The 23,139-nt window shown below is 45.5% G+C and overlaps 1 protein-coding gene across 2 annotated transcripts in view; it reads left to right on the top strand.

Moving 5' to 3' along the window:
• Tmem132d (transmembrane protein 132D) overlaps window positions 1-23,139 on the top strand; it is a 651,137-nt gene that overhangs the window by 544,461 nt on the left and 83,537 nt on the right. For both annotated transcript variants that reach the window (XM_031338040.1, XM_031338041.1), the window contains exon 5: window positions 18,206-18,349. In XM_031338040.1, the coding sequence (XP_031193900.1) occupies window positions 18,206-18,349 (144 nt within the window). The remainder of the gene's footprint in view (window positions 1-18,205; window positions 18,350-23,139) is intronic.

The raw sequence follows: 23,139 nt of genomic DNA, 5'->3' as shown, positions 1-23,139 counted from the left end.
AAAAAATTTTTAAAATATTAGGCTAAGAGAAAGGAGCTAGCTAGAAAAGACTGTATGTTCTAGAAGTGTGTGCATGTGTGTGTATGTGTGTGTGTGTGTGTGTGTGTGTGTGTGTGTGTGTAAAACCATGGAAAATACAAACCTACTCTGAAAAAGAAATATAACATTAGAGAAGAATTAACTACAAAAGAATATTAGTCAACTTTGACATGAAGGGTGCTCCCCAAACTGGATTGTAGTCATTACTGTGCAATTGCATACATTTAGTAGAAAGCATTGAACTGTGCTTTTTAAATGGGTGTATTTGATGCATGCGAATCATATCTAAAAGGATCTGTCACCAAGCTGAGACATAGCCTAACCAAGGGTTGGCCCTAGTGGTGGCAGGGTTTCTTCTCCGAGATCAGGTGAAAGGAACATAAATCCAAGGTTTAATTTGACCAGATTTTGTATTTAAGCTATGCAGGAAGACCCACTGCGTTGTCCTTAATGAAGTGCCTCAATGTGACTTCAGTGAGCACTTAATGTGTGTCTAATGAGATTCTTTGGCCAGCTAATTATTAAGCATGTTTAATGGGGTTTAACAATTACTTACGGATGCATAAAGCTTTTGCATAGATTTTTTTCCTTATCAAAATACCCTTAAGATAATGGATTTAACCCACATAGATTGTCTTTAAGAAGAAAAAAATCATTAGAAACTCCTGCAATAATGGGCCTTATACTTCTAACAGTTATTAAAAACCTATCCTATTATCATATGTAAGTCATTACTATTGACATTACACATGGATTTTGTGATTCCAGGTGACTGTAATATTTTAAAGAGATTTAAGCAAAACAGGAAATCTTATGAAACCTATTTTATTTTAGAAAAGAAACAAGGAGAAAAAGCTTAGCTCTGTGTTCAGGGCAGACAGGAACAAGCCTGCAGGTCATTATAAATCAGATTTTACAGAAATGTAGCCGTTTGGAAGCAAAGCCTAAGTCAAGAGGAGATTTATCTTTTCAAGCGACGCAGACAGGGCATTAGTGTAAATTCTCTTGATAGGAGCCCGAGTAAATTAGAGTTACAGCTGAGCCTCCGACAGGCAAGGACTTGAGTCCTCCACTTGTCGATTGCTTCTAAGATAACGGTGACTGGCAGATAGTGTCTCTTCACACCAGTACCCCTGGTCACTTCTTTTTCTTTTTTTTCTTTCTTTTTTTTTTAAAGATTTATTTTATTTATTTTATGTATATGAGTACACTGTAGCTGTACAGAGGGCCGTGAGCCATCATGTGTGTGGCTGCTGTTGATCTCAGGACCTCTGCTAGCCCCGCTCCCTCCGGCCCCGCTCCCTCCAGCGTAATTTACTGCAGCTGTCTTCAGACACACCAGAAGAGGGCATCCAATCTCATTATGGGTGGTGGTGAGCCACCATGTGGTTGCTGGGATCCAAGCTCAGGACCTTCGGAAGAGCAGTCAGTGTTCTTACCCGCTGAGCCATCTCGCCAGCCCCTGGTCATTTCTTTTCAAACCTCAGTAGATCTGCACATGAGCAGGCTTCTTTTGCGTCTCCTCTCTCTTTCTTTAACTTCCTTGCTTTGATTTTCTTAGCATCCTTCCTATGTGGCATCATAGACGCCGTGGAGCATATCCCTGGCTCCCCACCTTCCTCTGGAATCATACAGAATTTTATAAATCCTTCTGAAATGGCCTAACTCTTCAATTATCTTCTGCCAGAGGCCAATGTTGAGTTGCATTCCTGACCCTCTGTCTAGTCGCATGCCTCATCCCGTGGGTGAGGAAAGAAAGTTGTCTTTATAGACCTCGTTCACAACCAGAATCAGTCTGAAAGGTGTGACAGCTTTTCACATTCAATTTAACTTAATTTCATTTTATTTTTGATCTTGCTGTTTTGTCTAGAACCTTCTCTCTACATACGGGCCAAGTTGTAGCTCTTATAGACTCTGCTGCTGTTTTTATTTGAATCCCCTATTTGTTGAAAACAGAAACTTGATTCTGTTTTAAAAACTACTATTAATAGGCTGGAAAGATGGCTCAGGGCTTAAGAGCACTTGCTGCTCTTGCAGAGGACGTTAAGTTCTGCTCCCACATAGCACCAACATTGGGTGGTTTATAACTGCCTGTAACTCCAGCTCCACGGGATCCAGCACCCCCTTCTGGCCTCCATGGGTACCTGATCCCACATGCACATAATATACAGAGAGACATACACATACATGAATAAAAGAATAAAATCTAAACAAAACAAATTATCCATTGCCGCCCATTTTTTGTCTCCATTTATTTCAGAATTTCTTCTCCTACACACAGATTCAATTCTGCTCTCACTTAAAACAAAAAATAATGTGTCCAGTAACGAGATAGGAATACAGGAACATACAGACTCTAGGGTAGAACATGTTTGTTTGTTTAAATTTACTTCACTCTTCATATTCATTCCTCCCTTTTGTCCCCCTCCCTTCTTATATTCATGGCCTCTTATTCTTTATTATTGAATATGAGTTAATTTGATGCTGCTCATAAGTGGATGCATTCACTTGGGATTAGATACCCTATAATGGGTCTCATCCCTGAGGAAGACTGGCTTTTCCTCTCTTAGTAGTCATTATTTGCTCATAACACTTCAGTTAGGCATGGGGCATTCTATTTGCCACACTCACAGTGTCATGTCAGCCAGAGTTGTTATTACCTTCTATGCTGACTGATCTAGTTTGGACCATGTTTGTGAGTGATATGTTTACAGGCCTAAAAGGGTCTACTAGGGTCATCTTTGAAGCTACCCATCTTGCTGGATTGCAATCCATAATGGTCAATTCAGAATCTAAGTCCGGAGCTACGGTCCAACCTTTCTGCATAACTTCAGCATGTCATTACATTTGAGGACTATTACAAAAATATGAAAACTGATTGTTGCCTCGGTCTCCCCCCAGCCCAAGGGGTTCTAATGTTGCAGACAGGAATGAGGTACCACCTGCCTGGTCTCTAATCTCAGGAGTTCCCAGGCTCTCAGAAAGATCCAATGATTTGTCTTTGATGTGCTTTTTATAATGACAAAGCTCTAGGATGAAGCTGGAGTCATCATACCAGCCTGGTAGGACTAGAACAAACCTGTAGCCTGGTGAGACTGAACCCATGACCTTGGGCTCTCCAGCTAAGAGAATCAACCATCGATGCTTTGTTGAATGGATATAGCTTGCAGGCCTCTTGCGGAGTCCAGCTTAATTGGAGGAAAAATAAAAATAAAAGCAGCAACAGAATGCAGTGACGGTGTGGATGTCCCACTGAAGGGAGACCCTGATACAGATGTCCCTGTACTGAGCTGAAGCATGATGGAGTTTAATCACTGTAAATATGCATCTCATTGTGCACGCCATGCCTTGTGGATTTGATGGGATTCTCTTCTTATAACTAGGAAATGTGAGGGCCTGGAGCTGTCTACCAGGATCTACAGGTGGTATCATTTGCCACACGGGACAAAGTACCATGAGAATAAGTCCATGGCATAGGTTTTCTGTTGGAAACTGGAGTTGATTGGAAGTGACTTCAAGATGGATTCAAGAAACATGAGTTAAGTAACGGCATGTCGCTCGGTCTGACAGGCCAGGAAGGTTTGACCATCCTGCCTGGATTCAACCGTAGCAGTGAAGCAGGAGCTGGAGACACGGATCCACAATGCCCTTTACAGCAACCTGGGGGTTGGGGGGAAGGATCTCTTTGCAGAGACCTTCATTCAGGTGAAGCAAAGTTTCTTGATTTCCCTGCAGAAAATAACCTGAGGATGAACCAGCATGAGGCAGAGTTGGAGTTTACTAAGATTGTGTGTGTGCTGAGTACATATGTGCTGCTGCCCTGCTGTGTCTGAAAATACTATTTCCTTGTAGCTCTCCACTGTCTCTGGCTCTTACTGTCTTTCTGCTCCCTCTTCTACAGTGATTCTGGGGAGGAAAGGGTACTGTGATGGTTTGTATATGCTTGACTCAGGGAGTGGCACTATTAGGAGGGTGTGGCCTTGTTGGACTTTGTGTGTCACTCTGGGTGTGGGCTTTAAGGCCCTCATCCTAGCTGCCTGGAAGTCAGTCTTTCACTAGCAGCCTTCAGATGAAGATGTAGAACTCTCAGCTCTGCCTGCACCATGCCTGCCTGGATGCTGCCATGTTCCCACCTTGATGATAATGGACTGAACCTCTGAACCTGTAAGGCAGCCTCAATTAAATGTTGTCCTTTATAAGACTTGCCTTGGGGGGCTGGAGAGATGGTTCAGCGGTTAAGAGCACTGACTGCTCTTCCAGAGGTCCTGAGTTCAATTCCCAGCAACCACATGGTACCTCACAACCATCTGTAGTGGTATCCAATGCCCTCTTCTGGTGTGTCTGAAGACAGCTATAGTACTCATATACATTAAATAGATAAATAAACAAACAAACAAAAGAGACTTGCCTTGGTCATGGTGTCTGTTCACAGCAGTAAAACCCTAACTAAGACAGGTACAATATAGATATCCCACTTAGGGTTGAGCATTCTGTAGTCTCTTCGTCTCTGCAACTTGAACACCTGTTGGTCTCTGAGTTAAACACCAGCTATTGCAAAAAGTAGCTTCTCCGATGAGGGTTGATAAATCCATTAATCTATTGCTCGAACCATGGTTTAATACTGTGTCCATTGAATAGTTTCTCCTAGGACAAACGGCCTGTCTGGCCACAGATCCCTGGCCCCAGTACCAGTGCCAGAAATGGGTTTCAGCTTGTGGCGCATGGCTTAAACCTAATTAGAAGGTGATTGGTTACTCCCAGGACATTCATGCCACTTAACGTTCTTATTTGAGGTTTCTTTCTATAAGGAATACCTTTATGTCAGTGGGCTTTACACTGTGTGTTAATCCAACTGGAATTCTTGACTCTCAGCTTCTGAGAGGCTCCAACCAGATTCTGGGGTGAGGAGCTCTGTTCCGTTCCAATGGCCCCTTAATGTTTCCTGTCTTTCTATCTTACTTTCAAGCTTGGCTATGGATGTAGCAGACAGTGATACAATAATGACATTTTAAAAAGGATGATCTGAGAGGAGTAAATATTACAGAGCAAGTCAACCGGAGCTGGGCTTTTCAAGTGCTTCTCTGTAACATGGCTGCAGCTGTTGTGGTGGCTTGATTGACAGTTTAGGATGGACTGCAGGAGGGTGGCTGGATCTGTGGAGCATGGTGGCCATGGGGTCACTCTTGATGGGTGAGTCTGGCAGAAGCAAAAGAAAATGAGTGATGATTCCAATGTTTGGGGCTTTCTCAGCAAAATAACTGTGGGCACCCCTTTCTTCACCTGCCATGCCGACGGAGAGGTGGTTTCAAGAGAAGCATTGGAACATCGAAAGACACTGCAGCCATGATGCCACGGAGGCAGTGAAATATAGTACCAGGGTCCACAGGAGATATGCAAGTAGCGACCGAAGCCTACAATCAGCCTTCACATGAGTGTCATCGGGCTGGGCTGGCTTAGATGCTCCTGCTAGCTCTTTTCTCCCACAGCAAGGTCACCCAGCCAACCCACAAACTGGGAAGCATGGATAGTATGCATATCTATAATTAGGACAGCTGAGAGGGAGACCAGCTTCCAATGCTGCTGACAAGTCTCTGTCTAAACTGGGCATTCTACCTTCTTAGCATCTTTGTTCAAAGAACTAAAGAAGCTTGTGCAGACAGCAGACCTGGTAAGGAGCTTCATTCACAAGCAACGTGATAATGCTGGTTGAAAACTTTGGGAGAGAGTAGTGGGCTACCTGAGCTAGCGTGCAGGAGAATCCCTGGGTTTAGCTCGCAGCTTCTTTGTATGAGACCAAGAGAAAGAATCAGTTGCTAACGATGGGGTATAGGTGATGCTTTGGGTTTGATTGATAGGCCTGGATTATACGAGTCTTTATTCACCAAATATGTCTCTTCCCATGATGAATCTGATTCTATGTATACCCAATCATTCATACGCATAATACGGTAGGTAGGGAATTCTCCCTAAAAGTTTACACAGAGGACATACTTTATCTTGCTTCATGAGCATCCAAAATTGGGTCAAACTCAATTGGCCTACTGCATCTACTTCCCAAATGTGTTTGAATAAAAAACAATTAGTTCCTGAAGCATAAAGCCACTTGCTGTGTTGCTTGGAGTGGGACATGTGTGGAATGTGACACAGCTCAAAGAATCCTAGGTCAGGAAGTTCGTTGGTAGAAAAGGGCTATAAAGCATAGCTGAAATAGAGCATAGCCTTGGGTTGCTAAGTTTTACCTCTGTTTTATTTTTGTTAATTTTCATGCTGTGATGAAATTCCGTGACCAACGCAACTTATACATGAAAGAGTTTATTTGGGCTTACAGTACTAGAGAGTCCACCATGGTGAGAGAGACCTGGCAGCCAGCAGGTACAACAAGCTGAAAGCTCACAGGATGAAACAATAACCCCTCAAAGCTCCCCCCCCCCATGTATTTCCTCTACTAAGGCTGGACCTTCTAGAAGTTCCATAACTTCCCCACCAAACAGCGCCACCTTCTGGATGGCATGCCTGTGAGGGACATTCTCAAACTATCATGGATGACCTGCGTCAAACTGGGGCTGGAGAGATTGCTCAGTGGTTAAGAGCACTGTCTGCTCTTCCAGAGGTCCTGAGTTCAATTCCCAGCAACCACATGGTGGCTCACAACCATCTGTAATGGGATCCGATGCCCTCTTCTGGTATATCTGAAGACAGCTACAGTGTGTGTGTGTGTGTGTGTGTGTGTGTGTGTGTGTGTGTGTGTGTATAATTAAAACACACATTAAAAAAAAACTTTGACTATGAATGGGAATCTAAAGATTGCTTTCCTTTTCTTCAAGGTCCAAGACCTTCCTCTGACTTTCACTTTCTCTGGTGCAAGGACAGAGGTAGACTAGGTTCAGTAAGTAGCAAAGAATATTGGCTTCTCCCTCCACAGTAACCCCAGCCCAAAGAAGGGAAAGATGGCTGCCCACATGTCCCCTTGGCGAGTGGCCCAGCCTGCCTCATGGCTGCTTCAGCCCTGAATTGATTTAGCTTCGTCTCCCAGAGTAATCTTCATAGCATCCTCCCCCTTCAATTAGTGTAGGCTGCAGACATGCAAATTCATTTTTACATTAGCTTAAGAAAAACATAATTAAGAAGTTGTCTGCTGAAGGGGGGAAAAAAGAACATAATGTCTTCAGGGGCCAAACAGAAGATGACTTTTGCACTCAGCACTGTTGGGGATTAGCCACGCCTCGGCACCCCCATTAACATAGATGATCAGGTCTTGGCTCTCGCCCCCCACGAGGGGCTTGCTGAAATCCTTGGGGCTTGCAGGTCCTAAAAAAAAGATGCAGCTCTCAACAATGCCCACTTTCAAAACAGCCCCTTTTTGCAAAGCTCAGCCTTGGAGCGGCCCTTTGATGTTTATTAATTCTGTCTGCCCTTCCCAAACCAATTGAATTAATTCCTTAGTCTCATGAACCGTAAAACTGATACGCTTCTCCGGGCATACGGAAAATTCTGTCGCCTTTGACAATTTGACATGCATTTTTCTGTAGCAATTGAGAAGTGGATGAGAGCCCTGCTTGGTTCAAGGCTGCGGGTAGAGCTTCCCCCTGGCTTCAAAGAGTAAGACTTCACACCATCGGGGAGGACCTATCAACACAGATTAAGTGCTCCTGCCATGTTTTGTAGCGCTGCTGTTCACAGGCTGTGAGTGAAGTAGAAACTTCCTTTAAGAACCATTGTCAACATCCACAGCCGTCAGTCCGTGATCTGTGTCAGCATGCTTAATGACAGTTAGTCATATTGTTAGTTTCCTTATGAATCGCTGTATGTAGTGTTTCTGACACGAAGCACATCCTGCTTAAAAACAAGATCAGGCTGGAGAGATGGTTCAGCAGGTAAGAGTCCTTGTTGCTCTTACAGAGGGCCAGAGTTTTCAGTTCCCGGCACCCCCACATGGCAGCTCACAGCCTGCTGTAACTGCAGCCTTGGGGATCTGATGCCCACTTCTGGCCTCCGAGGGTGCCATACTTCTATGCCCCATGGCACCAGTGCTGGCTCGGTCTCTCTCTCTCTCTCTCTCTCTCTCTCTCTCTCTCTCTCTCTCTCTCTCTCTCTCTCTCTCTCTCTCTTTCTCTTTCTCTCTCTCCTCCCCCACCCCACAGGAATAAAAAATTTTTAAAACCGAAAGAGATAAAAGTAAGCTGGGTTCTTGTCCTCTTATCTTACAGACTTCAGCTTTTGCTGTTGGGTTTGGGTATGGTTTGTTTCCTGGTACATTGCTCCTATGGTACTATTCTAGAAGCTTCTAAAACAGGATCCAGGACTCAAGACATCTTGGAAAATCTTGAATTCTCTCCAAGTAAAAAAGGATGGGGCTCATGGAGAGCAGCTGCTTTCCCACCTGAGTCAAAGCCTGGCTTTCTAAATCCTAGCACATCAGCAGGGGGTGCCTCGAGGTTTGCCTGTTTCTCAGTTTTCAAGCGTGCAATTTTGCTGGTTAGGTTTTGTCAATAAGCTACAGTCATCCAGGAAGAGGGAGCCTCCGTTGAGGGATTGCCTCCATCAGACTGGCCTGTGGGCCAGTCAGTAGAATATTTTCTTGACTGATGATGAAGCTGGAGGGTCCAACCCATTATGGACCAGGGGGCAGGTGGTCTTGAGATCTATATGAAAGCAGGCTGAACAAGCCAATAAGCAGCACTTCTCCATGGCTTCTGCATCAACTCCTGCCTCCAGGTCCCCGCCTTGCTTAAGTTCCTGCCCTGACTTCTTCATGATGGACTGTGCAAACTCTGGGCACTGTAAGCTAAAGTAAACCCTCTCCTCCCCAAGTTGCTTTTGATCATGATGTTCTATCATAGCAGCAGGAAGCAAACTAAGAGAGTGGTCCACTGAAAAGGAATTCAGTCTGAAGAATCAAGGAAACATGTCTATGGGCTATATTCAGTCACCAGAATATGTTCTTCATAGGCTGAGTTTGCCAGAATTTGGGGTTGGGGGGAGGGGAGGTAAAACCTCTTAAGTGTGTTCATCAGAAGTCAATCTGCTCTATGTTTCAAAACTCGGCAGAGTCCAGATGGGCAAGAAATATATACATGCTACAGTGGGGAGGAACCTGCTGGCATCAGGCTACATGGATCCAGCCAGACACACAGGACCCCCCCACGGTATGATTCGGTTCATAGGACATAGTCTGAAGGGAGAAATCTATGGCTAGGAATTAGGTGAGGTTTGAGGCTGGAGGTGGGGATATGTGAGGATAACAAAAAGGTACATCGTTTCTTTGGGATTTGGTAAAATTATTTTAAATTTGTGGCAATGTTGCACAGCTCTGTGAATAGGTTAAAAGCCAAGAAACTATTCATTTTAAAGTGAGTGGACTGAATGGAATGTGAATTCTGCATCGAATAACTGTCCCCATATTTCATTGTGAAGCTAAAATTGGCAGAACCCCAAATTCAGGAGTATCATATTGGAAACCAGGAAAAGCACACCTTGGTGACGCACAACTCGGAAAGTCAAATTCACATTGACCCCTAAGAGCTCCAGGCAGATGGGCAATGCCTTTTTTTATTCACTTGTTGGACTAGATTGGATTTTGTGTTTGTTTTGAAGACAGGATTTCATGTAGCCCAGGTTGACCTTGAATCCCTCTGTAGCCAAAGATAACCCTGAACTCCTGATCCTCCTGCCTCTGCCTCCCAAGTGCTGGGATTACAAGCTTGCACCAACATGCCAGACTGCTGTGTTTTGGGTTTGTTTTTCGATTGTTTGTTTTTTTGTTTTTTGTTTTTGTTTGTTTGTTTGTTTGTTTTTGATATCCTGTTCATTCCTCCTACCAGGTTTTGGGGCCATGAACTCCATGGTACCTACTAAAATTTAAGAAAGAAGGAATCTGTCATTTATGGAGTGTCCAGGGAAACCTAACCAGCTTTAGCCTCACCCATTCAGTCAGAGGAGCACTGGGCTTCCGGGGCTCCTTGCTGATTCCTCTTTATACAGTTGTAATCTTGAGGATGAAATTGGCTTAAAGGCTTAAGCTCATTAACTTGATTTTGTCTTGCTTGTGAAAGGGAATGCACACGCCCATTGTGTGGGAAGAGGCTAATCCTGACTAATACAAGCAGGCACACACCTTCAAACCACAAACTAACAAGCAAGGGGGCGGGGCCGGGGCCCGGATGGGGGAAGAGGGAGACCCCCGTTTGGTACCATAGCTTTTATTTGCAATGAGCTTTCTTGGCAGAGCCAAGATTCTTTTTATTATCTTCATCTTGCTCACAGCTAATACAGTAAATAAAAACATATGCTTGACCACACCCTCGAGGACATCCAGAAGTGCATGAGCTAGCAGTTTAGCGAACTCTCTAAACTCAACCTATGGCAGTGACATAGTGCCCCTGGGTTCTTCCCTAAATCAGAAATTCCTTCTTGAGGGATTCTAGTAGGACTGTCTAATCAGCTTAAGGAGTTAATTAAACAGCTGTCACTCCTCTGCTTAATTCCAAAACTAGATGCTAAGTAAGATTTGAAATTAGTTATGCAAAACCAAGACTTTGCTGTGGCGGTGCTGGGAGACTGGCCAGGCAGGCTAGGATAAAAGCAGCCTGAGTCCCTGAGAGCAGAGGATGCTGGGGGACCCAGAGAGTCCTGAGGAAACTGTCTACCTCCTTTCTGCTGTGGCTAGACAGCTAGGCAAGAGTTCGGAGCACCTCTGTCTTTGTCAAACAGGAGCACAGTCTACCAGTCTCCTGGCGGCACCTGTGAGTCTCTGCACATGTGCCTTCTTCCCGTTTTCATAGAAGGTAGGCCACACAGCCAAGTCAGGATTTCACAGAAAACCATTAACTCTCAGCTCCTCTGTGGAAATCCAGACATGAACAAACTGTCCTCGTGTCTGAAAGGTGACAGTTGGCTGGAGCTACAACCATCCCCTTTGAATTGGGTGTGAGAGTCTCCTTACCAAGTGACACAGTCACCTCCATCTCGGTGCAGTTGGATCCCTGGCTCAGCCACTGCCACAGGCAGACTGTGTAAGAGAGTTCTAGTCCCTTGAGATGTTCAGGCTGGGACCATGCTTGAGGCTCTGGGAACTCCATAGAGAGGCCAGGAACAGAAGCAGTTGGAGGCAGATATCCATCCATACCTTCCTGAGAAAAACCTATTGTGAGTTTGATGGACATAAAACAGGCCAGGAGGTAATACCTTTGCTTCATTCAACCGTCTTCACTGCAGACCCCTGACGCTTGGTACACTGAAGTGGCACTTCAAGTACCCATGTATGGCTTGGGGAGCCTGGGTTCAGTCTCCAACTTGAGTATATGATGTCACAGTAACACACAGCTAAGCTGACTCACACAAATCCCAGGGGACCCATGCAGTACAGCCTGCACTGCCCAAAGCCTCCAGCTGATCACCATTGATGAGATTCTATCTGTCCCTAGTTGAGTAACTAGTCCATGGCTTGGGGACCATGTGCATGAAAGAAATGCATGCTTTTATCCTAAAAAGGGCAGGGAGGTCCCATTCCTATCCTGCTCTAACTCCTGACTGAACATGAGTCCCCCTGGATGTTGTGATAAATTTTATCTTCCTCTATTCCATCACTTCCTCTCCCTCCTCCTCTGTGTTTTTCCTTCCCTACCTCGTCTCTCTAGCCTTTTCCTTTCACCAAGAGCATCCTGGATCCCCGTAAGTCATTGCCTACATTATGATACAGTTAATAATACCTAACCTTATTGAAAAGTTAATAACATCAATCACTCTTAAGAGCCGAGCTCATTAATTCACCCTGTTCCGATGGACGCCGTCTGGAAGCCTGATTCCCAGGCTGATGAGAGGAAGGTGCAGAGATTCGGTGACTTAACAAAGGTGTTCGTTCAGGAAAGAGCAAAGTTGGAACCTGGAAGCTGCACAGACACATGACAGACTACACTGGACCATCCTTGACTTTTGGAATGAGGACACTTAGCTCTCAAGAGCTCACGTTACCTCAGCCAAGGTTACTTGATTAGCACTTTGATCATAAAACCACAAGCTGGGGCTTCTCTCTCCATTCCTGCTCCCAGAGGGCAGGTATGCCTAAAAGTCTAGCAGACTGGTAGAACAGTCGAAAACAAAGACAAGCATGCTCTGGGCGATCACCAATCATCATATCCTAAGAACCTTCACATACAGAATGCTCAGCTTAACCAGGTGACTGGTAGTGTTTACAAGCTTTATTCTACAGATGTGGAAACCGGCACAAAGCTGCCACTAATTTATGACTAAAGTCACAGAGAAAGCAGGAGCAAGAAATATGGCTCCTACAAGCTGCGGAATCAGCATGTGACAGGCTGAAGGATGGTCAAGCACTCTTATCTCACAAGGTGAACAGGGCCTTGAGAGCCATCAAACATGCTCACCAAACACATCAGTCGTCGATCTTCATTTCTGCCCTAGATATGGCTAGGTGGCTCCTGCCCAGGGCCCCTTGTCTGGTCCATCAAGGTAGTGGCTCAGATTTCTTACAGAGACCTCATTGTTCTCATATCTGGTAGATTACTGTTGGGCTTCTGCTGAGCCTGCCATGCAGATCCCTCTGCACAGGACTCAGGATTTCTCCTGGCCCTAGCAGCTAAGTCCCAAGAGTAAGTATCGCTGGGAAAAAGCAGCATGGAACCCGCATTGCCTTGTATTGACTTACTTCAGGAGCCACCCAGCTTCCTAGACTCCAGCCATGTGTCCCTGTAGGACGTTGTGGCATTGAAGGAGAAAAGCTAGACTTAACCTTCCTGTAGCAATGCTGAGGAATTATTCAGGAGTCAACACATCGCCTTGTTTCCCCCTTAGCTTTCTTAAGCTTTACTTGACAAGAAAATGCTCTAGAGTGTGCAGGAGGGTGCTTTGGCTACACTCTGAAATGGTTGCCATCATCAGAGTAGATAATAGAGCCAACGGCTCACAGTTTCTTTGATATTGTCATCGGAAGTAAGCCTGCCTCCATTGGCAAGTTTCAAGTATCTAGAACATTCTCACCAACCACAGTCATCCAGGGCATAACCATCTCCAAGTTGAAATGTGTAGGCTCCTCTCTATTTGATCTTTCCAATACCTAATTAAAACAGTTTCCTTGAGATACGAGGTTTATTCAGTAAAGAGACCCAACCAAGAATATGTAAGGTGGCTAAGGAGAGAGAACCAAATGCAGTAGGGACATCTCATGTACCATACCACCATTTGGTACTTGTGATGATTAATTCCAAATAGTGACTTGACACAACCCCCAGCTACCTAAGAGTCTGAATAAAGGACTATCTAGATGAGGTTGCTCTGTATGTGGGTCTGGGCAGGATTGATTTTTCCTAATTGAGTTGATTAAGGTGAGAAGACCCAGTCCACTGTGTGTGTGTGTGTGTGTGTGTGTGTGCGTGTGTGCATGCATACGTTCTCTCCCTGCTCTTGACTGTAGAGGTAACCATCTCTCTTAAGAGCCTGCTGCTATGATAGACTATGACCAGAAATTGTGAGCGAAAATGAACCCTTCCACCCCTAGGTTTCTTTTCACAGAGCATTTTATTATAGCAACAACAATGAAACTAGAATGGTGGACTGGATCTAAAAACCATTCCATTGAGACCAGGTTATATGTGCACTATTTCTATATGTGGAAGAATGTTCATAACATGGGCAGGAGAGTTTTCTATTGAAGTCACACAGAAATGGGTGTGGGGAAGGGAGTGCTTGTAGAACATCTTTTCATGAAGTATTGAGTGGGTGTGATACTTTTAACAGTGAACATGTGCGGCTTTGATAAAAACAGTTAAATTCACATTAATAAAAAGGGAAAAGAATATAGTCAGGTATGTCTTTGTGGCACAGAGAAGCCAGCCTAAATGGCAGGCTTCTTTGCTTTTCAAACTATTGCTCCCCATTAAGTGGGGCAATGGTCTTATTTCAGGGTGACTGGTAAAGTGCAAGATTCTCTGTGATAGGCTATTGCCACTAAACCCAGGCACCCATGCACTCGGTGGAGCAGAGAGTGGTTTGTAAATCTGTATGTGTCACAGGCATCAGACTGAGTGATGCTCCCCACTGGCGAGAAGAGGCACTAGGCTAATTTATGGCCCTGTAGCCTTATTGCTAATTAGATCTACTCTCTCTGTGGTCATCTAATAACTCTCTTGCGTTTAATGTGGTATCCAAGAAAAGCTCCCAACTCATCACCCTGACAATGTTTGCTGGGGTTTTTGTTTTGTTTTGTTTTGTTTTGTTTTGTTTTTTGTTTTGTTTTGTTTTGTTTTTGCTGCTGTGTGAGTCCAGGGTGGTAAGAGATTCAGAAAGCAAACTAAAAGGCAAGGACAGGGTGGTGACTAATCACCAAGCTCGTGAGGTTATCGATCTTTGATGGGAAATGGAAAGCTTTAAGAAATCAACCCACACTGGGAAGAACATCCCACAGGGAATGCTGGGTCACCAAAATGACTTAGAACCTGGAACAGGGCCCAAGAACCTGGGACAGGTTCATCAGCCACTGCATGGAGCAAATTCTGAGGTTAAGTATTGCATCATTCAGAATATATCAGCTTATGTGGCAGTAACAACACACTTCCAAATCGCACCGCAGTAGGACAAGAAAAACCTGCTTACTTGTCGTCCTTCCTTCTGAGGTCAGCAGGAGGCTCTTCTCCACACAGCCACTCAGGCAATCCTGGGAGGTTGCCTGGAACCTTATTCTTCAACCTTGTGCATTTGCCACAATAAACCCTTTGATAATTTCACATATGTATAAAATGTATCTTAATCATACCGAGCCCCACTCCAATTCCTCTCCTCCCCTGGTAGGTCCCCACCTATCTTTTAAAAATAACCCTCTGTGTCCAAGGAAGGCTGCTTATGTGTTCATGAATATGGGACACTCTGCCCCTGGCCACACTCGTGATGAAAACCGGCTCCCTCTCCCCCAGAACTCATCAACTACAAATAGTTTCTCAGCTAGGAATGGAGCCTCGTGGTCCCCTTCCCTGTTCATGCTGGAATGTCGTCTGGCTTGATCTTGTGCAGGCAACCTTGTACTTTAGCTCCTGGAAGAGAGTTGATGTGTTCATCAGCCGTGTCTTAGCCAGAGGACAGAATTCCACAGCTCTTCTCTGCATCCTCTGGCTCTTGCATTCTTCCTTCTTCTCTTCCCAATATTCCCGGAGCCTTGTATGGGGTTAATATTGATGTCCCATTTAGGGCTGAGCACTCAGTTTCCCATTGCCAACACTCTGAACAGTCCTGCATCTCTTGTGTTGGCTATTACCCACTGCAAACAGAAGCCTTCTTCGCCAAGGGTTGACAACAGCCCTGATCACCATTTTGCCAGCAAAGTGGAAACGGGAAGACAGCTATCATTTCTCACAATTGATAATAATGCACACGACCCCAGAGGAAGCTCTATCTGTAGGATGTCGCTAGTTAAGCGGCTCAGCGCAGAAAGGGCTCACAGCCAAGTCTGACAATTTGAGTTTGATTCCTGGGTTCCACATAGTAGAAGTAGAGAACAGATTCTTAAAAGTTGTCCTCTGACCTCCACATGTGTACATGGCAGATGGGCCCACTCCTCACATAGTCACACACACACACATACACACACACACACACACACACACACACACATATGCATGCATGCAACTGCACCCATAATTATACATAAAAATTTTAAAGTGTGTTTAATGGCACGTGGGGGTAGGGGGGGTCTGTGCATTGGCTTTGAGTTCAGGAATGTTCCAAAGTGGAGTCTTGTCTTGTAGTCTGGAAAAGGCATGTGTAAGCAGAGGCTAAGGTTCAGTCAAAGGAGCTGACGTGATGTGAGGCTCCGTGACATAGGGAAGAAGTGTATCTTATGCAAGAAGCTGGGTTTGCCACAAGGGAGGTGGTGATGTCACTTAGGGATATCCTCCACTCTCTTTTCTGGTGAGGCACTCACCCAGCTCAGACTCCACACAAATATCAGATTCACGAGCCTATTTATAAACTCGATTCCGAAAGAAAGTTCCTCACCCCCACCGCCCCCAGAGCTTGTGTTTAGGGCAGAGACACCCTGATCCAGTGGTTGCAAGTCAAAGTAAAATGGCAGCTGAGTCAGGTGATACCCCAGGGACCCAGCACACATCCAACTGTCTCCCGTCACTCTATCAAGAAGGGCCAGGCAAGCACTGACTTCCCAGAATGGCTGAAAGGCCTCATGGGGACACTGTCAGAGAAGGTTAAGCTAGGGCTTAGAGGCTCTGATTGTACAGAATGTAGGGTTCCTCCTGGCATAGGCAGCTAGGTGTAAGTATCTCTGGAAAAAAGCTGGGTGGACCCTACATTGACTTGTATTGCCTCACCTCAGGAGTCACCCAGCTTCCAGCCATGTGTGTGTGTGTGTGTGTGTGTGTGTGTGTGTGTGTGTAGTGTGTAGGAAGCAAGTGAAATCCTGTGCAAATACGTACTGTTGACATGAACAGAAAGGGCTGTGTCAAGGACCCCAGAGCCTCGGACTCCTGGGCAAATGGCAAAGCTCTTGAGGGATGAGGCTCAAGGGAACTGCAAATCCTTCTGGCCCACATGCAGATGTGGACAGTGTGTGCAGTGTGTGCAGTGTGTGCAGTGTGTGCAGTTGTGTGCAGTGTGTGCTTCCCCACAATAGTTATGGCCTGGTGATTCCTTCCCAGAGAAATGGATCCTACCGAGATTACCAAGCCTCCCTCCTCCTATTCACCTGTCTAATAACAACCTTGCTCCTTGTTTACCAGTGTGCAATAAACCCTACTTTATATAAGCATCTATATTATGAATTGTACTGGCTGGTTTTGTGTGTCAACTTGACACAAGCTGGAGTTATCACAGAGAAAGGAGCCTCCCTTAAGGAAATGCCTCTATGACGTCCAGCTGTAAGACATTTTCTCAATTAGTGATCAAGAGGGAGGATCCAGCCCCTTGTGGGTGGGGCCATCCCTGGGCTGGTGGTCTTGGGTTCTATAAGAAAGCAAGGTAGCAGGGAAAGCAAGCCAGGGGAAGCAAGCCAGTAAGGACCATCCCTCCATGGCCTCTGCATCAGCTCCTGCTTCCTGACCTGCTTGAGTTCCTGTCCTGACTTCCTTTGGTGATAAACAGTAGCTGAATAAACCCTTTCCTGCCCAACTTGCTTCTTGGTCATGATGTTGTTGCAGGAATAGAAACCCTAAGACATGAATATAATAAACAAGGGACTGTGACTTGTCCATCAGAGAGCCCAGTCCCCCCTGATCCCAGCTTTATCCTGTGTCTGTGCTTACGTGTTATTCATTCCCCTCTACCCTAGCAGGCTCATCCCTGAAGCTGTGTAACCTGCATAGCACTTTCCATCATGATTAGGGATAGCCAGCCTAGTTTTCATCCCAGTTCTAGCCCAGTCTCACCACACCCTGCAACTAGGGCACATGGGGACCTAAGGACAAATCTCTTGTCCCATCCCTAAAGGAAAAGTTTCATGGCAAAAATGTGTGGTTTTGTGAGTGGTAGGACTGAGTTAGTTTTATGCATGCATCGCTGCATCGGAGGGGCTGTGGGTGTGTGATTTCAGCGGCAATAGCATTCAGAGGCTAGAACCCAGGGAAAGCCTGGAAAGTCTCAAGGAAGTCAAAAGAGAGAAGAGAGAAGCAGGCAAGGCCATTCCCATCTTCTCTCTGGCATCGCCGATCTATACTCTTACAAGTTGGAAGCGCTGTATATACGGTTATAAGTATTTAGGTCACTAATGCAAAGATTCAGAAGCTGAAATTCCCTGTTTGAGTCTTACCTTCATTTACACCTAGTTTTGTGACCTTGGTGGAATCAGAAAACCTCCCTGGGCTATCTAAGGAACAGGGATGTTGCCTGTCTCATCTGGTGATGGGAAGGTTGCAGGGTCAGTCCCCACAGTGCTCTTGCAAGGGTGCTGGGTACATAGTTAGATTCATATGTGTTTGCCAAACACAGTGCTATGAATTCACTCCATCACGGTCCCTATCCCATCTTCCCTACAAAATCCAGGTGTTGACAGACAGAAATGGTCTCTTGGCAGCTGGCTGTTACCAACATTTGGCTTCCGGTGTCCAGATGAAAGACCAGGCCTTTTTAGAAGGAGGCAGGAAGAGATATTCTCACATTCAGGTGACAGGTCATTTGGGGATTAAGTAATGGACAATGTTTGTTCTTCCAGGAGGCAGAGATCCTGAACACGGCCATCCTTACTGGGAAGACAGTGGCTGTCCCTGTGAAGGTGATCTCAGTAGAGGAAGATGGCACAGTACAAAGTCTGTTGGACTCAGTGGAGTGCAGGTCATCAGATGAAGACGTGGTTAAGGCAAGTGGATAGTTCCCCACCCATTCGGAAACCCATAGTTACACGGGCATGAGTATTTATCCCTAGCTGGTATCTGTGGGGTCTGCATGGTCCCTTCCATTCTGGTTTTCCTGCAATTTAAATCAGGAGTGCCTCCCAGCCCAATGTCAAATAGGGTACACAATACTCTAACCCATGCCTGGGTTGTGAGACATTTCTTCTGTACCAAAGTCACCGATATGGTTTTTTCCTCCCTAGACCATGGAAGGTGGCAGAGGGATGTGGGGACCATATACACCCTCCTCCCCACCCCCCAGACTAATAACAGAGGTTTCTTCCTACCCACTTGGGCTGTAAAGGTATAGAAAGAAGAGTCAGGACCTGGACTGGTATACATGCAGCCATGCTTCATGATGCATTTACAGCCAGATGGCTTGTGTGAAATCGATAAAGGCATAAAGTTTATGATTACAACCAACTTTGATTTACAAAACCAGCCTCCGGAGAGAGGAGTTGACTCCCAACCCCTGGCCTTCCCACACAATTGTACAAGAGCGAGGGACATCACACACTATGCCCATCCCTTTGTTCTGTTCCCTGACTCCATTCTCCCTCCCAAGCTCTTCTTTCTCTTTTTAAATTGAAAGCAAAAATGATCCGAGGTAAAAAGCATGCTGGGAGAAGCCTGAGGGCAAGGACTCCAGTCTCGCTGTGCCAGGAATCTCTCAGCAAGATTCCAGACAGCAGGATGGACTGGATTTTTATAGCTGCCATGACCCACTCCACAGTCAGAGCCGTGGTGACAGATGTCTCATCACATCCTCAGGGTGAACAAGGATGGTGAGGCAGGTTTCTAGACCTTCCTGGGGCTTCCTTCTTACTGAATCCAGAAAGAATAGCACATAACACCCCAGGGCTTCTGGATGGGGTCACTGTAGCCTACCTGCTCAGAAGGGAACCTCCAGCTAATGAGCATCTCTAACGACTTGGGAAGCAATCAATAAACACAAATAGAATCTTTGCTCAGGGCTAGTTTCTGCTCAGGATGCCAGGACCACCAGGAGGCACACTTACCTAGAGCTGAGAGAAGATAGATCTTCAGGAGAATGACACAGTGGTGTGGTACTTTCCGTCACACAGCAGCCACTCAAACCTACTACTTCCAGAATCTTCTTTAGAACACACAGCCAATCCTTCAGTGTCTCTGGCCAATGTCTGACTCGTCTTTGATTTCTCTCTTTCTGGCTCTCGCATTCAGTCTTCTACAAACCTTTCTGGAGATTCCCTTCCACACATTCACAGTCAACAGCTCTTCTCTGGGATGGGTCCCATCTTGGTCCAGGACACTGGATTCTAAATCAAGGAATGACTTTCTCCTCTCAGTCCCATGCTCTCCCATGCCCACATCCCGTCACCACGTCTATTTCAATCCAGCAGCTAGGATGGTCAGAGACAACCCAACAGTATCACTGAAATACTAAGAACTACTCGCTAGCTTCCCTTCTAGCCCAGACTACCAAGGCTGCACACCTCACAACCTGTCTGCTTATACAACCTTGCTATCCATCATTCCAGCCACCCAGAGTCTCTGTGGTTTGTTTGTAGCCAAGAACCCCTTTCGCCACCTCTACATCTAACTCTCCCCTAGATGGTCTGAGCCCTTACTTAGCCTCCCACAGAGTCCTTTGCTGCCCAGCATTTGTGAAGTCGTCATGGATACCCAGCACTGCCTTTCCCACTGGCTTACGTTTTTTTCACGTATAAATACATAATGAAATGTGTACCTGTAGCCGCCAGTGGCCACATGTATGAAAGAGTTTTCTGGAATGTGGGTTAAGGTCCTAAATAATTTTGGGGTACCGGGAATGAGGGAAGGGTTCATAAAAATTAGACCAACACATGGTGGGTTATCAGCCCACCATCTTTCATTGAATTCTTTTGTTACAAGCAAACAGGTAGAATAGGTAAAGCAAAAACCCCTCCCCCAAGTTCGTCAGCAACTTGGCCCAATCAGCAACTTCTTCTTCAGTCTCTGGAGGCGGGACTTCCGGCGTAACTGGAACTTGGAGAGAGGCGTGGCAATTAGCAGGAGGTGGGCAGAGAGGCGTGGCTATGTGTGGCAAGGCGGGGTCTGAAGAATCAGCCCTCAGCTGTAGGAGGGTCACATGTACCTATATACTACATGTCATGTTTAGTTATCCATGTATGTGTATATACTACTGTGCTTTTTGTTTGACTTCCCTCATCAGAGTATCACCTCCATGAGGGGAAGATGTGCCAGTTCATTCTGTTCCTTGTTACGATCCCATCACTTACAAGACCTGACACATCATGAATGGTCCGCACAGCCTTGCAAGGCCAGTGAGTAAATGACACAGCTGCTCCTCCAGTGGTGCTGGAGATACCTCCTGACAACCCATTGCTTCCAAACGGGTAGCTGGCATAACGCTCTCAGCAAGAAATCACGAGTGGGTCAGAGGTGGGGGTCAGTCAGTGCTGGCTTTCCTAGGCTCTTGAGTGCCCAAGGCAGACCCAGAGACTCACAGCTCCTAGCCTCGAGAGCCACGGATCGGCTGCTCTAGGCTTTAGAAGTCAGAGACTCAAACTGTCAGGACCCAGCTAGGAGGCTTATTACTCTGGGCTTTAACCCCCAGTGTTCGGCAGCTGATATAACCCTCATCTTGTAGCATCAGCAGCAACAACAACAGCAGCAGCAGCAGCAGCAGATGCTGCCTGCTCATGTCACAACTCCTAAATCCCTAAGATCCTCAGCTCCTGCAGAGGTAATGCTGTGTCTTTTAGACCTGGGGTGTCTGACAACCCTGGCCCAAAAGGCTGGCCAGTTCTCTGGAAACTGCATGGCCACAGAGCCTGCTGTTTCTCATCTTCACAACCTTCCTACCTTCCTTCAACCTTGGCTCTCCCCACTTCACCTCCTCTCTACTTCTGCCAATCCATGTGGCCTCCACTACCTCTGCTTCCCACCATTTCTGCCCCAGACACTCTGGAACTCTGAAGTCACCTCTTGTTGCTGTAGCTGATGCTGTTGTCATTGCCATCATCACCTCTCTTCCCTCCTACTACCTCTCCACCATCTACACTTTGTGTGGCTGGCTTGTTCAGCTCTGCTAACAGTAGGTAAATAGGCAAGAAAGTAACACTTAAGAAAATCCTCTGATTGAGCCTAACATTGCAATACCAGGAGCATCACAGAAATAGGATCTCCCAACTGAAGAGCGAGCCCAACCTCCTTATATAAACAAAAGAAAATGAGGTATGTGCCATCCACAGGCCTCCCGCTGGGTACCGCAAAGAGTGCCCCCTCTGATGCTCTTCTGGCCTGGGTGGGAATGACTACTGAGCTTAACTGAAGCTTGAGCCCAAAGAAATAAACAGCTGTGCCTGGGACAGCTCCCCTGGAGCTGGAGTTGTGCCTTGGCAGCAAGCAGCTATGGTTGCTATGTAGCTTCCTCAAGACATCTTAAAGTGTCCCAAGCAGCCTGGCTGTAATGAAAGCTGGCCTCTAAGCTGCTCAGTTGACAGTTCTCTGCTGAGGCTAGCTATCCAGGGCACCAAGAAGGGGGTCTGACAGCTGTCAGTCAGGGAGCCAAATCACCACAGCCTCCAACATCTTTTTATTAGCTTATTTAAAGGAAATAAAATTACATAAAATATAGGTTCAAATAAATATTTATTTTTAGATTTATATTATACATAATATATGAATACATAAACTATATGTATTAATATTATAAATTAATACATGTAAATAAGTTCTATATTTAAATATATAAAAGGAACAAATAAATTAGATTATTTAAAGGAAAAATAAGCATTAAAAATGTTCTTACCATGAGGACCTATCACTGGTATTACCAGCGCTTTGACAGTGTTCAACAAAACACTACTCTTAAATAAGAATCCCTGGGGAAGTGACTTCATTTTATCTGTCTCACCATCGTTAAGTCAAGAACATCTTGAGTTAAACATATTTAATGTCATTAACCTGAACAGCATACCCTGCCCTGTCTAGTGGAGCATTCACATCAATCCATAGTTGGATACAACCTTGAAACACAAACTCTACCTTATGAAAGTATTCAATATTTCATGGAATATTGGCTACTTAATAGAATAAATGTACCAACTAAACAGTGTCCTGTGGGAAAGGAGGTATAGACCCTGTAACAACTGACCAGGAAGCCATACAGCATCCACAAAGTCCCATGTCCCATACTGTCAGTCCAAGAAAAAAATCAAAATTAACATTGAAAGTAATATTTCTATCATGTATACATCACTTCCCCCACTGTCACGTAGTCAATGAATTCTAAGTCAGAGCATCCTCCAGTTTGACTATCTGTAATAACAAGCAAGAGACAGAGTGGCCCTCAAGGGAGGAACTTAAACTAAGGCAGAAAGGATGCTCTGTTAGGGACTGGCAAAATACCTGACCAAAGGGACATGAGGAAGGAAAGGGCTTATCATGACTCACGACATAAAAGTACAGTCTATGATGGTGGAGAAATCTTGATGACAGGAGTGATAAACAGCTGGTCACATTGCATGCAGTCAGGAAGCTACAAGATGGGTGCTGGTTCTCATCATTATGGAGTAGTTCTGCACATGTCCAAAGTCAGTCTTCTCACTGTAATTATCCCAGACTGGAAAGCCCTTCAAAGACAAGCCTAGAGATTTGACTCCTAGGTAGTTCTAGGTAGATCTAGATCCTGCCAAGTTGACAAACAGTATTTTTTATTTATTTATTTAGTGTGTGTGTGTGTGTGTGTGTGTGTGTGTGTGTGTGTGTG

The sequence above is a fragment of the Mastomys coucha genome, unplaced genomic scaffold (genome assembly GCF_008632895.1).
Source record: "Mastomys coucha isolate ucsf_1 unplaced genomic scaffold, UCSF_Mcou_1 pScaffold22, whole genome shotgun sequence".
Taxonomy (NCBI): Eukaryota; Metazoa; Chordata; class Mammalia; order Rodentia; family Muridae; genus Mastomys; species Mastomys coucha.
Note: the sequence above shows the minus strand (reverse complement) of the source record. Positions and strands in the feature narration are given on the sequence as shown.